The 15,705-nt window shown below is 56.2% G+C and overlaps 1 protein-coding gene across 44 annotated transcripts in view; it reads left to right on the top strand.

Moving 5' to 3' along the window:
- Window positions 1-15,426, top strand: part of ATP1A3 (ATPase Na+/K+ transporting subunit alpha 3) — a 31,239-nt gene extending 15,813 nt beyond the window's left edge. For 6 of the 44 annotated variants that reach the window (XM_077976296.1, XM_028838432.2, XM_028838433.2 and 3 more), the window contains 15 exon segments: window positions 682-880; window positions 957-1,066; window positions 1,152-1,286; window positions 4,000-4,192; window positions 4,460-4,635; window positions 4,714-4,850; window positions 6,191-6,341; window positions 7,337-7,505; window positions 11,471-11,625; window positions 11,705-11,828; window positions 12,433-12,578; window positions 13,075-13,205; window positions 14,234-14,335; window positions 14,668-14,759; window positions 15,043-15,426. In XM_077976296.1, the coding sequence (XP_077832422.1) occupies window positions 682-880; window positions 957-1,066; window positions 1,152-1,286; window positions 4,000-4,192; window positions 4,460-4,635; window positions 4,714-4,850; window positions 6,191-6,341; window positions 7,337-7,505; window positions 11,471-11,625; window positions 11,705-11,828; window positions 12,433-12,578; window positions 13,075-13,205; window positions 14,234-14,335; window positions 14,668-14,759; window positions 15,043-15,071 (2,049 nt within the window). In that variant the 3' untranslated portion in view covers window positions 15,072-15,426. 44 annotated transcript variants of the gene reach the window in all.
- The last annotated feature ends 279 nt before the right edge of the window (window positions 15,427-15,705 follow it).

Genomic DNA, 15,705 nt, shown 5'->3' with positions numbered 1-15,705 from the left:
ACCATGCCCGGCTAACTTCTGTATTTTTAGTAGGGACAGGGTTTCACCATGTTAGCCAGGCTGGTCTCAAACTCCTGATCTAAAGTGATGTGCCTACCTCGGTCTCCCAAAGTGCTGGGATTACAGGGCTGAGCCACCCCGTCTGGCCTGAACAATATTTTAAGACAGAGTCTCACTCTGTCGCCAAGGCTGGAGTGCAGTGATGCCATCGTAGCTTACCGCAGCCTTGAACTCCTGGGCTCAAGCGATCCTCCTGCCTCAGCTTCCCAAGTAGCTAAGACTACTGGTGCGTGCCGCCATGCCTGGCTAACTGAAAAAACAAAAAAATCTCTAGAGTTGAGGTCTCACTGTGTTGCCCAGGCTAGTCTTAAACTCCTGGGCTCACACAATCCTTGCACCTCGGCCTCCCAAAGTGCTGGGATTACAGGCGTGAGCCACTGCGCCTGGCCATTTTGCACTATTATGCATGTGGCTGCTATGAGCATTCTTGTCCCTGTCTTTGGGTATCTCTGCCCTGTTTCTGTTGGTCTGAACTTGAGGGTGGCGTTGCTGCCTCGTTCTTTTCCAGGCCTTCAGGATTCTCCGGGGGCCGGGCTGCTGGGCTATGGCCCTGGTGTCATTCATCCAACCCTGCCTGCCGGGCTTGTCCCTGTAACTTGCCTGCCCTTGCTCGTCCTCCAGGTGTGTCTGACGCTGACTGCCAAGCGCATGGCCCGGAAGAACTGCCTGGTGAAGAACTTGGAGGCTGTAGAAACCCTGGGCTCCACGTCCACCATCTGCTCGGACAAGACAGGGACCCTCACTCAGAACCGCATGACGGTCGCCCACATGTGGTTTGACAACCAGATCCACGAGGCTGACACCACTGAGGACCAGTCAGGTGAGCGCAGGCCCCGGGTGAGGACCATGGGCGCCTGGCTCCAGGAGCCCCTGGCCCTCACACGTGCCTCCCCCAGGAACCTCATTCGACAAGAGCTCACACACCTGGGTGGCCCTGTCTCACATCGCCGGGCTCTGCAATCGCGCCGTCTTCAAGGGTGGTCAGGACAACATCCCTGTGCTCAAGGTGGGCTCAGCTGCTGGCCTCACCTCAGCCCCGCCTGTGTCCTGCCCTCCGCTGCCCCTGCTCTGACGACTCTCTCTCCCTGCAGAGGGATGTGGCCGGGGATGCCTCTGAGTCTGCCCTGCTCAAGTGCATCGAGCTGTCCTCTGGCTCCGTGAAGCTGATGCGTGAACGCAACAAGAAAGTGGCTGAGATTCCCTTCAATTCCACCAACAAATACCAGGTACTCTGGGCTTTCCGGGAGAGCCAGCCTGGACCTCAGGCTCCCTATGATGCCCGTAAAGGGGTGTCACAGAACCTTGATTTTCCCATCTGTAAAATGGGAATGATAATACCCACCTGGTGGGGAGAGGAACGGGGAGAACCTGGGAGTAGGAGCCAGATCTCTGTTGGAGTGAGACGCTGAGGAGTAAAGATCTTCCTGCAGGCCGAGCGTGGTGGCTCACACCTGTAACACCAGCACTTTAGGAGGCTGAGGCAGGAGGATCACTTGAGGCCAGGAGTTTGAGACCAGCCTGGGCAAGATGGCAAAACCCCATCTGTATGAATTTTTTTTTTTTTTTAGTTAGCCAGGTGTGGTGGTATGTGCCCGTGATCTCAGCGATTTGGGAGTTTGAGGCAGGAGGATTGCCTGAGCCAGGGAGGTTGGGGCTGCAGAGAGCCTACATCACGCACTGCACTCCAGCCTGGGTGACAGAGCAAGACCCTGACTCAAAAAAAAAAAAAAGAAAAGAAAAAAAGTTTTCCTACAGCAGAGAGTGGGAACAAGCAGGAGACCTCTTGGGGCCGAACAGCAACTTTCAATTATTCAGCAAACTTTTTTTTTTTGAGACAGAGTCTCACTCTGTCGCTCAGGCTGGAGTGCAGTGGCGCCATCTCAGCTCACTGCAAGCTCCACCCCCCGGGTTCACACCATTCTCCTGCCTCAGCCTCCCAAGTAGCTGGGACTACAGGCGCCCGCCACAACGCCCGGCTAATTTTTTGTATTTTTAGTGGAGACAAGGTTTCACCGTGTTAGCCAGGATGGTGTCGATCTCCTGACCTCGTGATCTGCCCGCCTCAGCCTCCCAAAGTGCTGGGATTACAGGCGTCAGCCACTGTGCCCGGCCTCAGCAAACTTTTTTTTGAGACGGAGTCTCGCTCTGTCGCCCAGGCTGGAATGCAGTGGTGTGATCTCAGCTCACTGCAACCTCCGCCTCTGGGTTCAAGTGATTCTCGTATCTCAGCCTCCCAAGTAGCTGGAATTAGAGGCGTGCACCACCATGCCCAGCTAATTTTTGTATTTTTAGTATTGATGGGGTTTCACCATGTTGGCCAGGCTGGTCTTGAACCCCAGACCTCAAGTGATCCACCCACCTCGGCCTCCCAAAGTGCTGGGATTACAGGCATGAGCCACCATGCCTGGCCCATTCAGTATACATTTTTTGAGCAGCCACCACGTTAGGCGCTGTTTTGGGTGCTGGGTGTACACACAGTAGTGAGTGAAACGGTGAAGTCCCCCACTCTCTGGGACTTACGCTCTGGCTCCAGAAGACAGGCAATAACAAAGGCATGAGGAGGTAATCATAGCGGTTGTGGTGCTGAGGGAGGGAGCCCTTCAGGTGTCTGGGGGAAGAGCACTTGGGTAGCAGGCACAGCCTGTGCAAAGGCACAGAGGCGGGAGTGTGCTGGCGCATCTGAACGCCAGCCGGCCAGCCAGCCAGTGCAGAGGGGCTGGGAGCCAGGGAGCTTGGTGGGAGTGGTGGGTGCTGGCTAGATCCTGTCAGACCTCACGGGCATGGAGAGGACTTGGCTGTGACTCTGAGGAGCACACAAGCCTCCAGGGGCTTCTGAGCCAAAGAGACACAGGAGTTGACTCAGAGCTTTTAAAATAACTTTATTAAGATATAATTAACATACCGTAGCTCGTCCCTCTAAATGTATAATAGTTTTAGTATATTTGCAGATATAGGCAGTCATCCACATAGTCAATTTTAGAGCATTTTCATCACCTCCAAAAAGAAACCCCGCATCGCTCAGCTGTCACCCGCCCCCTCCTCCCCCACACTCCCAGCCCTAAGCAACCACTAACCTACTTTCTGTCTGTATGGATTTGCCTATTCTGGACATTTCATAAAAATGGAAGCATATGGCCGGGCGTGGTGGCTCACGCCTGTAATTCAGCACTTTGGGAGACCGAGGCAGGAGGATTGCTTGAACGCAGGAAATTGAGACCAGCGTGGGCAACATAGGGACAGCACATCTCTACAAAAAATTAGCCAGGCATGGTGGTGCAGACCTGTGGTCCCAGCTACGTGGGAGACTGAAGTGGGAGGATCGCATGAGCCCGGGAGGTCAAGGCTGCAGTGAGCTGTGATCTCGCCACTGTTCTCCAGCCTGGGTGACAGAATAAGACCCTGTCTTTAAAAAACAAAACAAAACAAAACAAAAAACGGTGGGGGGAGAGGAGCACGGGTGTGGTGGATCATGCCTGTTGTCCCACCACTTTGAGGGGCTGAGGAGGGCAGATCACTTGAGGCCAGGAGTTCAAGACCAGTCTGGCCAACATGGCAAAATCCCGTCTGTACTAAAAATGCAAAAGTTAGCTGGGTGTGGTGGTGGTGCCTGTAATCCCAGCTACTCGGGAGGCTGAGGCAGGAGAATCGCTTGAACCCAGGAGGCGGAGGTTGCAGTGAGCTGAGATCGCACCACTGCACTCCAACCTGGGCAACAGAGTGAGACTCCATCTCCAAAAAAAAAAAAAGAGAAAGAAATATCCATGAGATAGACAGAAGCGGACAGGAATGAGCAGAGGTCTCTGTGAGAGTGTCCCCTCTGGGGGAGCCCCTGTGTGGGTCTGTCCTGGCACCCTTGGCTCTGGACCAGGGACAGGATGGGGCAGGGAGGTTCCTGGTGTCTGCGTGGCTCAGGCACGCCACCCTCTGCTCGGTCCCCAGCTCTCCATCCATGAGACCGAGGACCCCAATGACAACAGATACCTCCTGGTGATGAAGGGTGCCCCCGAGCGCATCCTGGACCGCTGCTCCACCATCCTGCTGCAGGGCAAGGAGCAGCCTCTGGATGAGGAGATGAAAGAGGCCTTCCAGAACGCCTACCTCGAGCTCGGCGGCCTGGGCGAGCGCGTGCTTGGTGCGAGGATGCCGGGCGGGCTCTGGGGTCCCTAGAGGGCAAGGAGGGTTGTGATGCTGCCCAAAGCCTGGCTCAGTCCAGGGCCTCCCAGAATGTAGTGTGAATGAATGAATGAATGAATGAGAGGGGAAGGCATCCTAGGAAATGAATGCTGACCGGCCGTCTTGCCGATGGGGAGATGGAATGCGGGCGATGCAGACATCTAGGGGCATGGGGCAGGGGCCCCGAGGCTGGAACCCTCACACCCCAACCCTTCCCTGCCGCCAGGTTTCTGCCATTATTACCTGCCTGAGGAGCAGTTCCCCAAGGGCTTTGCCTTCGACTGTGATGACGTGAACTTCACCACAGACAACCTCTGCTTTGTGGGCCTCATGTCCATGATCGACCCGCCCCGGGCAGCCGTCCCTGACGCGGTGGGCAAGTGTCGCAGCGCAGGCATCAAGGTGTGGCTTGGGGTGGCTGGGGAAGGCGAAGCCAGACATGGGGCGGGGGAGGCCATCCCTAAAAATCAATGCCTGCAGGTCATCATGGTCACCGGCGATCACCCCATCACGGCCAAGGCCATTGCCAAGGGCGTGGGCATCATCTCTGAGGGCAACGAGACTGTGGAGGACATCGCCGCCCGTCTCAACATTCCCGTCAGCCAGGTTAACCCCCGGTGAGCCACCCATCCCAACCAGGACCCTGGACATCCCTCTAGGGTGTTGACACAGGGACACTGCCTCCCCGCAACTTCCCTCTGCACTGCCCGTCCTGTTCTTTCTGGGACTTCTCCATGGACCAGGCCCTGGGTCCGGCCCTCCGTCCGGTGTGGGGACATTGCAGCCACAGAGGTAGCCAGGCATAGGTTTGCTTCCCAGTCTTTTTTTTTTTTCTGAGACAGAGGCTCACTCTGTCATCCAGACTGGAGTGCAGTGGCGCAATCATGTCTCACTGCAACCTCTGCCTCCCAGGTTCAAGCAATTCTGTGCCTCAGCCTCAGCCTCCCAAGTAACTGGGATTACAGGGGCCCTCCACCACACCTGGCTAATTTTTTTTGTACTTTTAGTAGAGATGGGGTTTCACTATGTTGGCCAGGCTGGTCTCGAACTCCTGACCTCAGGTGATCCACCTGCCTCGGCCTCCCAAAATGCTGGGATTACAGGCGTGAACCACCGTGCCCCGCCTGCATCCCAGCTTTTACTGCTCACAAACTGTGTGACATTGGGCAAGTCCTTTAGCATCCATGAACTTCAGTTGGCCCATCTCTAAAATGGGCTACTAATAATTCCTATCTCAGAGGATTCAGTAGAATCCAGTACTTCTGTGTCTGTCTCTCTTTTTTCCTGTCTGTCTCTCTTTGTCTCTCTCTTTTCTGTTCTGTTTTTCTGACTTCTTCAATTTTTCCATCCTCATGCCTATCTCTGACTCTGCCTCCCTTCCGTTTGTCCATATATCTCCATTCCTCTGAATCTGCTGCCCCTTGTCCGGGCGCAGTGGTTCATGCCTGTAATCCCAGCACCCCGGAGGCCGAGTCAGGTGGATCACTTGAGGTCAGGAGTTCGAGAGCAGCCTGGCCAACATGGCAAAACCCCAACTCCACTAAAAAATTAAAAAATTAGCCAGGCGTGGTGGTGGGCACCTGTAATCCCAGCTACTAGGGAGGCTGAGATGGGAGAATTGCTTGAACCCAGGAAGCAGAGGTTGCAGTGAGCTGAGATTGCACCACTGTGCTTCAGCCTGTGTGACAGAGCAAGACTCCATCTCAAAAATAATACATACATACATACATACATACATAAATGCACTGCCTGGAAGTCCTTCCTCAGGTCTGCCTGCATGCCCTGCTGCAGTAGCCCCCTTCTCCCCTGCTTCCCCCAGAGGCCCCTTCCCGCAGCCCCTGGTCCTCTGGCTCTCTTATTTGTGGAGCTGGCCCCTCTGTTTCTCTGTGCTTCAGGGCTCACTGTGCCACTCCTCACACACCCTGACCTCAGCCATCACCCTCTCTGCTCTTCCCAGGGATGCCAAGGCCTGTGTGATCCACGGCACCGACCTCAAGGACTTCACCTCCGAGCAAATTGACGAGATCCTGCAGAATCACACCGAGATCGTCTTCGCCCGCACATCCCCCCAGCAGAAGCTCATCATTGTGGAGGGCTGTCAGAGACAGGTGTGCTGCGCTCCCGCAGAGAGAGGGACGGGGCCTTGACTCCTGGGTCCTCACTGAGGCCGGGGCCTGGATTCCTGGGTCTGAGGGAGGAGGGGCTGGGGGCCTGGACCCTTGGGTCTGAGGGAGGAGAGCTGGGGCCCTGGACTCCTGGGTCTGAAAGAGGTGGGGCTTGGGGACTGGACTCCTGGGTCTGAGGGAGGAGGGGCTGGGGGCCTGGACTCCTGGGTCTCAGGGAGGAGGGGCTGGGGGCCTGGACTCCTGGGTCTCAGGGAGGAGGGGCTGGGGGCCCGGACTCCTGGGTCTCAGGGAGGCGGTGGCTGGGGACCTGGACCCTTGGGTCTGAAAGAGGAGGGCTTGGGGCCTGGATTCCTGGGTCTGAGGGAGAAGGGGGTGGGGGCCTGGACCCTTCCATCTGAGGGAGGAGGGCCTGGGAGCTTGGACCCTTGGGTCTGAGGGAGGAGGGATTGGGGGCCTGGATTCCTGGGTCTGAGGGAGGAGGGGCTGAGGGCTTGGACCCTTGGGTCTGAGGGAGGAGAGGCTGGGGGCCAGGATTCCTGGGTCTGAGGAAGGAGGGGCTGGGGGCTTGGACCCTTGGGTCTGAGGGAGGAGGGGCTGGGGGCTTGGACCCTTGGGTCTGAGGGAGGAGAGGCTGGGGGCCTGGACTCCTGGGTCTGAGGGAGGAGGGACTGGGGGTCTGGACCCTTGGGTCTGAGGGAGGACAGGCTGGGGGCCTGGACTCCTGGGTCTGAAGGAGAAGGAGGCTGGGGGCCTAGACCCCTGGGTCTGAGGGAAGAGAGTCTGGGGGTCTGGACGACCAGGTCTGAGGGAGGAAGGTCTGGGGGCCTGAACTCCTAGGTCTGAGGGGAAGAGGAGGTTGGGGACCTGAACTCCTGGGTCTGAAGGAGGACGGGGCTGGGGTCTTGGGCTTCTGGATCTGAGGGAGGAGACTCTGGGGCCTGGCCTCTGGGTGTCATCCTTACCCTCTCTCCCTCCAGGGTGCAATTGTGGCTGTGACCGGGGATGGTGTGAACGACTCCCCCGCTCTGAAGAAGGCCGACATTGGGGTGGCCATGGGCATCGCTGGCTCTGATGTCTCCAAGCAGGCAGCCGACATGATCCTGTTGGACGACAACTTTGCCTCCATCGTCACGGGGGTAGAGGAGGGTGAGTTGGCCAGGGCTGGCCCTGGAGACCAGGGTCACTGCCAGAGGCCTGAGACCAGCAAGGGGAAGTGGCCAGGGCTGCAGGGGGATGTGTGGCAGAGACCACAGCCCCCTTGGCCCTGGAGGAGCTTGAGACTGTCCTTATCTGTCTTCCTTCCCTGTGGGGTCAGAAGCTCCCCTGGGCAGGACTGAGCTGACATATTTCAGGGTCCCCACATCATCCAGCCCAGGTCCCATCTGGTGGGTGAAGCTGACTTGGAGACTTTTAAAAAATATTATCGGCTGGGCGCAGTGGCTCACACCTGTGATCCCAACACTTTGGGAGGCTGAGGCAGGTGAATCACAAGGTCAGGAGATCGAGAACATCCTGGCTAACACCCCTGGTGAAACCCCGTCTCTACTAAAAATACAAAAAATTAGCCAGGCGTGGTGGCGTGTGCCTGTAATCCCAGTTACTCGGGAGGCTGAGGCAGGAGAATGGTGTGAACCCAGGAGGCAGAACTTGCAGTGAGCCAAGATTGCGCCACTGAACTCCAGCCTGGGCAACAGAGCAAGACTCCATCTCAAAAAAAAAAAAAAAAAAGAAAAAAAAATTCTCAAGCCAAACCAGAGGGAAGTCAGGGACCCTGGGGGAGGCCTCAGGGGGCCCCTCTGCCAGCCTGGGCTGCAGGTCAAGGGAGCTTCCCAGAGTGTACAGGGATGGCTGAGCCAAGTCAGGGGCCATGCTGTGGCGTCCACATAGACTAGTGCCAGGGAGTCATAGGCAGAGGAACAGGTACACAGGCAAGGCGGTGTGAGGGGCTGGGTCTGAGGCTGGTGTTGCTGCTGAGGTGGGGGCACTGGGAGCCCAGGCCACAGAGCCCACAGGCACCACCTCCTGACAGGCCCGGACGAGGCCACAGAAGGGCTGGTTCACATTCAGATTTATTCTGATCATCAAATTAATTCATGATAATTATAAACAAATGCAAAAAGGCATTCAGGAAAAAATTGGAATCAAATTACCCATAACCTCGCCATCCAGAAATAATCACGATTCATGCCTTGGTGGATTTTCTTGCAATTTCTCTCTCCTATTTGAAATGTCTCTAGTGTAAAAAGTAGTTCATGGTAAAAGAGAATTCAAACAGCAAAGCTGAGCCCAGAGTAACAGATTAAATGTCCTTAGCCCTTGTTTCCTATGTCCCAGAGGAAACCATGGTGAACATCTTCTTATCCCCCCAAGAGACATCTTTTTGCGGGGAGTGGGGGCAGGGATAGGGTCTCAATCTGTCGCCCAGGATGAAGTGCAGTGGCACAATCACAGCTCACTGCAGCCTCCACCTCCTGGACTTAATCGATCCTCCTGCCTCAGGCCCCTAAGTAGCTGAGACTACAGGTATGCACCACCACACCTGGCTGATTTTTAAGGTTTTGTAGAGATGGGGTTTCGCCATGTTGCCCAGGCTAGTGTTTTATTTTTTGAGACAGAGTCTTGCTCTGTTACCCAGGCTGGAGTACAGGCGCACAATCTAGGCTCACTGTAACCTCCACTTCCTGGGTTCAAGCGATTCTCCTGCTTCAGCCTCCCGAGTAGCTAGAATTACAGGTGCATGCCACCACACCAAGCTAATTTTTGTATTTTTAGTAGAGATGGGGTTTCACCATATTAGCCAGGCTGGTCTTGATCTGCTGACCTGAAGTGATCCCGACACCTCGGCCTCCCAAAGTGCTGGGATTGCAGGCATGAGCCACCTTGCCCAGCCAGGACTTCAACTCCTGGGCTTAGGCAATCCTCCCACCTTGGCCTCCCAATTTGCTGGGATTACAGGTGTAAGCCACCATGCCTGGCCTCCCCAAGGCATCTTATGCATACACAATACACACACTGTCTCAGATACAGCCATCCGCTCCTTCCGAATCTTGTGCATCATGCTGGAAGCTGGGAGGCAGCTGTGAGCAGAGCAGGCACCATCCCTGTTCTCATGGGGCTGGAGAGACAGCCTTAAACAAGTTAACAGATACGTAATTACAAATTGTGATATATGCCCAGAAGAAAGCAGGTCGCTGCAATAGATAATAATGAGAGTCCTGCCCAGATGGGGTGGACATGGAAGGCCTCTCTGAAGGGAGGGAAGAAATGTCTAACTTCCGTCAGGGGCCAGGCACGGGGGCTCACGCCTGTAATCCCAGCATTTTGGGAGACCAAGGCGGGAGGATTGCTTGAGCCCAAGAGTTCAAGACCTGCCTGTACAACAAATTAAGACCTGGTCTCTACAGAAAATTTAAAAAATTAGCAGGGCATGGTGGCACACACCTGTGGTCTCAGCAACTCGGGGGGCTGAAGCAGGAGGATCACTTGAGCCTGGGTGGTCAAGGCTGCCATGAGCCATGATGGTGCCACTGCCCTCCAGCCTGGGAGATAGAGATCCGAGACCCTGTCTCAAACAAACAAACAAACAAAATAACTTCCATCAGAGGGCATTCCAGATATACCCAAAAGTAGAGCAAAGGCACAGTGGGCCCCTGCGCCTCCCTCCCAGCTGCAGCGGCCATCAGCGCACGGCACACCTTGTTTCTTCCCCACCCCCTGGAACACACACTGGATTATGCTGATGCACATTTAAGTCATCATTTCATCCATAAATATTTTAGGACGAGAAACCACTAGTTTGTGGAGAAGAGCACAATGCAGGGAACGAGAATATCAGGCGGGAGTGGCTCAGGCTCTTATTGCTACGCAAGAGCCATCAAAGCAATCAAAGCAGCCACACCGCAGGCAGCCTACCCCTCCCTCCGTCCCTCCCTCCCTCCCTCCCTCCCTCCCTTCCTTCCTTCCTTCTTTCCTTCCTTCCTTCCTTCCTTCCTTCTTCCCTCCCTCCCTTCCTTCCTTCCTTCCTCCTTTCCTTTCTTTCTTTTTTTTTTTGACAAAGTCTTGCTCTGTTGCTAGGCTGGAGTGCAATGGCATGATCTCAGCTCACTGCAACCTCCGCCTCCCAGCTTCAAGCAATTCTTCTGCCTCAGCCTCCCACATAGCTGGAACTACAGGCGCACGCCACCACGCCCAGCTAATATTTTGTGTTTTGGTAGAGATGGGGTTTCACCATGTTGGCCAGGATGGTCTCGATCTCCTGACCTCATGATCCACCCGCCTCAGCCTCCCAAAGTGCTGGGATTATAGGCGTGAGCCACCTCGCCTGGCCTGTTCTTTCTTAATGATTGACCTCTTTAGTTATGGGCTAATCTTTTTACTTGTTCATTTATTTAGAGACAAGGTCTCACTCTGTTGCCCAGGCTGGAGTGCAACAGTGGTTTATTCATCCCTCACCTGTTGATGGACGTGAGATTGACTCTGGGTTTTGGCTGTGATGAGTGGTGCTATGATGAACATTCTTGTACTTGCTTTTTGCTGGGCATAAACAGTCCTCCTGTCTCTCGGGTATAAAACCTAAGAGTCAGATTACTGGGTCGGTGGGGTGGGGGTTGTTTAATAGAAACTCCCAAACCATCTTCCAGAGTGGTTATTTCCAGAATGTTTCGACAAAGGTGATGTGGTTGGATGTTTACGTGGAAAGGTGGGTGGGTGAGAGGCCTGGTGTGGAGATTCGCACCTGTAATCCCAGCACTTTGGGAGGCTGAGGTGGAATCACGGCCCAGAAATTAGAGACAAGCCTGGGCAAAGTGGAGAGACCCTGTCTCTACTAAAAATACAAAAATTAGCTGGACGTGGTGGCGCGTGCCTGTAGTTTCAGCTACACGGGAGGCTGAGGTGGGAGGATCACTTGAGCCTGGGAGTCGAGGTTGTAGTGAGCCCTGATCGTGCCACTGCCCTGCAGCCTGGGCAACAGAGTAAGACCCTGTCCCAAAAAGAAAAAAATGGTGGGTAGGCTAGGAGGTAGAAAAGGACGCTAGACGGGGGCGGAGGAGGAGCAGAGGGAGTGGAGCTCCCTGGCATGGGTGCCTGCTCTGAGCCCGCCCGTGCCACAGGCCGCCTGATCTTCGACAACCTGAAGAAGTCCATCGCCTACACCCTGACCAGCAACATCCCAGAGATCACGCCCTTCCTGCTGTTCATCATGGCCAACATCCCGCTGCCCCTGGGCACCATCACCATCCTCTGCATCGACCTGGGCACCGACATGGTGAGTCCTGGCGGCCACCCTTGGGGCCCAGGAGGGTGGAGTCCTCCCCTTCCCGGCTCACATGGCCTCTTCCACCCAGGTCCCTGCCATCTCACTGGCATACGAGGCTGCTGAAAGTGACATCATGAAGAGACAGCCCAGGAACCCACGGACGGACAAGTTGGTCAATGAGAGACTCATCAGCATGGCCTATGGGCAGATCGGTGAGGCACTGGGGACTCCATCTCCTTACGGCCCAATGCCAGGCCTAGAGCAGTGCCTGGCCCACCGTGGGTGCTTGGGACCCTGGCGTTGACTCAGGGGAGCAGACGTGGACAGGACCAGCCAGTGAGCTATCTGAGGGCGGGGTCTGCACCCCATCCTTCTCCACCTCCTCCTCTCTGCTGCCGATGTGTGCAGAGCCCCAGAGGTGTGAAGCAGCCACACTTGGGGGCTGTCCCAGCAAGCAGTGGCTTCATGGCGGTGGTCCTAGGCCCAGGGAGGTCATTCCTGTGTTGGGAGCTCAAGCTGGGGATCCCCCAAGAATTCATGATGTTTAGGTGGCCTGGGTCGGATGGGAGAGGGGCTCCGGGTTATCCCTCTGGGAGAGCCCCCTCTCCAAAGCCCCTGTCCCAGGTGGCCCACCCATCTCAGGGCCTCACCACCAAGTGAGACCTCAGGTCGCCCTCTGGGAACCGGTGTCCAGATAACAGGGCCAGAGGGGCACACTTCCCTCTCCAAGGGGGCTGCTGGGCCCTCCGAGGTGCCCTGGGCTGGCTGCTGGCCCCGACCTGAGCCTCTCCTCTGCTTCCTCTCTCCTCCTTCCAGGAATGATCCAGGCTCTCGGCGGTTTCTTCTCTTACTTTGTGATCCTGGCAGAAAATGGCTTCTTGCCTGGCAACCTAGTGGGCATCCGGCTAAACTGGGATGACCGCACTGTCAACGACCTGGAGGACAGTTACGGGCAGCAGTGGGTGAGTGGGGCAGGGTGCTGTGTTCCTGCCCGGGGCGAGCTGTCCCAGCCATGCACGGCCACTTCCTACGATGGCTTCTTAGTCCCCCATGGCAGTGTCAAGGCCTTTGCTGGGCACTTGGGGCTTCCTGGATGCCCCTGCCCAGCCCATCTGGAGCCTTGTCTCCCACTGCCTGAGCTGTCTGCCCTGCCGGGCCTTCTTCCCTGCCTCTGTCTGTCCCTTCAAAGTCCAGCTGCTGTCTATCCTTGGGAGGACCACAGGGTCCTCATCCTCCTGGCCCCTGGCGGACGGTGAGGTCACCATTAACCTTTCTCCTTTCTTGTACATCTCCTGCCTCCTCCCTTGGGACCATGAGCCCGCAGAAGGAAGACACACCGGAGGCCCTGGGGACCCCATGCAGGATGGGGTGGGTCAAAGAGCACCAGAACGTCGGGGTGGCGGCTAGGGCTGCAGTGCCACTGACTGATGTCCCATGCCCCGGTCACCGCTCCTGCAGACATACGAGCAGAGGAAGGTGGTGGAGTTCACCTGCCACACAGCCTTCTTTGTGAGCATCGTAGTCGTCCAGTGGGCAGATCTGATCATCTGCAAGACCCGGAGGAACTCGGTCTTCCAGCAGGGCATGAAGTGAGGGCTGGGGGCACACGGCGGCTGTACAGCCATCCGTCCTGTCCAAGTGTCTGTCTGTCTGTCTGTGTACTTCCTCTTGTGTCCTTGCTTTGGATTTTTGTTGTTTTGTTGAGGCAGGGTCTCATTCTGTCACCCAGACTGGAGTTCAGTGGTGCAATCATACATAGGTCACTGCAGCCTCGACCTCCTGGGCTCAAGTGAGCCTCCCACCTCAGACTTCTGAGTAGCTGAGACTACAGGCGTGCACCATCATATATGGCTAATTTTTATTTATTTATTTATTTATTTATTTATTTATTTATTTATTTATTTGTTTGCTTATTTATTTAGAGACAGAGTCTTGCTCTGTTGCCCAGGCTGGAGTGCAGTGGCACGATCTCGGCTCACTGCAACCTCCACCTCCCGGGTTCAAGCGATTCTCGTGCCTCAGCCTCCCAAGTAACTGGGATTACAGGTGTGCACCACCAGGCTCGGCTAATTTTTTGTATGTTTAGTAGAGTTTTGCCATGTTGCCCAGGCTGGTCTCAAACTCCTGAGCTCAGGCAGTCCACCCGCCCCAGCCTCCCAGAGTGTTAGGATTACAAATGTGAGCCACCATGCCCAGCCCATTTTGGGTTTTGCCACTGCACTGATTTTCTCTCAAGGGATCCTGTGTGTCCTTGATTCTCTCTCAGCCTCTGTGTGTGGTGGAGGTGCTCCTGTCCTTTTCTTTTTATACCAGTGCTCCTCTGTGTCTGTCCCTGTCTGTCTGTATCTGTCCCTGTCTTTGTGTCTGTCCCTGTCTGTGTCTGTCTCTGTGTCCCTGTCTTTCTGTCTCTTTGTGTGTCCCCATTGCTCTGCCTCTTTGCCTCTCTCTGTCGGGGCATGTCTCCCCATCTCCGTCTCTCTTCCTGTGTTTCTGCCTCTGTCTGTGTGTCTGTCCCGCTGTCTCTGGGTGTCTGCACTGTGCCTCTCCCTGTCTCTGCGGGGTGGCATGTGCAGGGTGGGTGCTCTCTGGGCCCAGCCCTGCCCTTCTGTGCCTCCAGGAACAAGATCCTGATCTTCGGACTGTTTGAGGAGACGGCCCTGGCTGCCTTCCTGTCCTACTGCCCTGGCATGGATGTGGCCCTGCGCATGTACCCTCTCAAGTGAGTGCCCCGCTGCCCCCAGCCCTGCCCACACCAGCACCTGCCACGGAGCCTTCCCTTAGACTCAGTCTGAACCTCAGGCCCCACCTCCCCTGGTGTCCCCACTGCAGTCCCCGTTCTGATGCCCCCAAGTCTCCCCCATGGGCTGCTCCTACCACGGGTTACTCCGCAGACCCCAGGCCCCAGCCCTACCCAGGGCACCCTCCACCTGTGAGCACGAAGGGTCCTGGGAGACTGCCCCACCGCGTCCCCGCCACGTCCCCTCCTGTCCCCTGAAGCTCTGCCTCTCGTTAGAGCCCCGCACTCAAGCCCTCCTGCTCTCCCCTCCACAGGCCCAGCTGGTGGTTCTGTGCCTTCCCCTACAGTTTCCTCATCTTCGTCTACGACGAAATCCGCAAACTCATCCTGCGCAGGAACCCAGGGGGTGAGGGGGCTCGGCAAAGCGGCCAAGGGGGGCGGGGGACAGCAGGGTCTCAGGCGGCTGGTCCCAGGCTCCCCTCGCCCTGCTGGATGGCTCTGCCGCCCAGTTCCCACTCTTCTCTCTCTTCCCATCTCTCCAGGCCTCCGCTCTGTCTTCTCACGGGTCTCTGTCTGTGTGGTTTCCTTGTCTCTCTCCCTCTCTGTCCCTCTCTCTGTTGGGTGGCTCACCTTGCCTATCTCTCTCCATCTCTTACTCTGTCTCTTTCTTTCCTTCTTTGTCTCTCCAGGTTGGGTGGAGAAGGAAACCTACTACTGACCTCAGCCCCACCACATCGCCCGTCTCTTCCCTGTCCCCCAAGCCCAGGACCACCCCTGCCAGTCCCCCCCATTTTGTATTCTGCGGGGAGGAGCCCTCTCTCCCCATGGCCCCACCTTGGCCCCCACCCCCTCCACTATCTCCTGACACCCCTACTCTGGCTGGCATCTCTCCCCTGCCCCCTGCCTCTCTCCTCTCTCTTTTCTGTGTCAGTTTCTCTCCCTTTCCTCACCCCTCTATCCATTTCTCCGGCCCCAGCCACCTCCCTGGGCTCTTTTTTACTCCCTTTCAGCCCCTCGGCTGATGCTGTCTCTGGTTCTGGACAATTATCAAATATATCAGTGGGGAGAGAGAAGCAGTGTGTGTGTCGTGCCTGCTTTCTGGACAGGGACTGTGGCCGGGATGGCCGGGATGGCATCCCCTCTGCTGGGGCGCGTTGCCAGGCGATTCTCAAAACCTCAGGAAATTAGCCTGGCACTGGCTTGAAAGTCACCGAATCTCAGAGCCATCTAATCACCGAGTTTTCAACTCCACGAAACTCAGAGCAGCTTGAATTCGCCCGGCGATGGGATTGTGGAATCAGAACAGGGGAAAGGGAGGGGAAGCAGATGTGGGATGGTGACTGGGAGCCTCT

The sequence above is a fragment of the Macaca mulatta genome, chromosome 19 (assembly GCF_049350105.2).
Source record: "Macaca mulatta isolate MMU2019108-1 chromosome 19, T2T-MMU8v2.0, whole genome shotgun sequence".
Classification (NCBI taxonomy): domain Eukaryota; kingdom Metazoa; phylum Chordata; class Mammalia; order Primates; family Cercopithecidae; genus Macaca; species Macaca mulatta.
The sequence above is the reverse complement of the archived record's forward strand: the minus strand, read 5'-3'. Positions and strand labels throughout refer to the sequence as shown.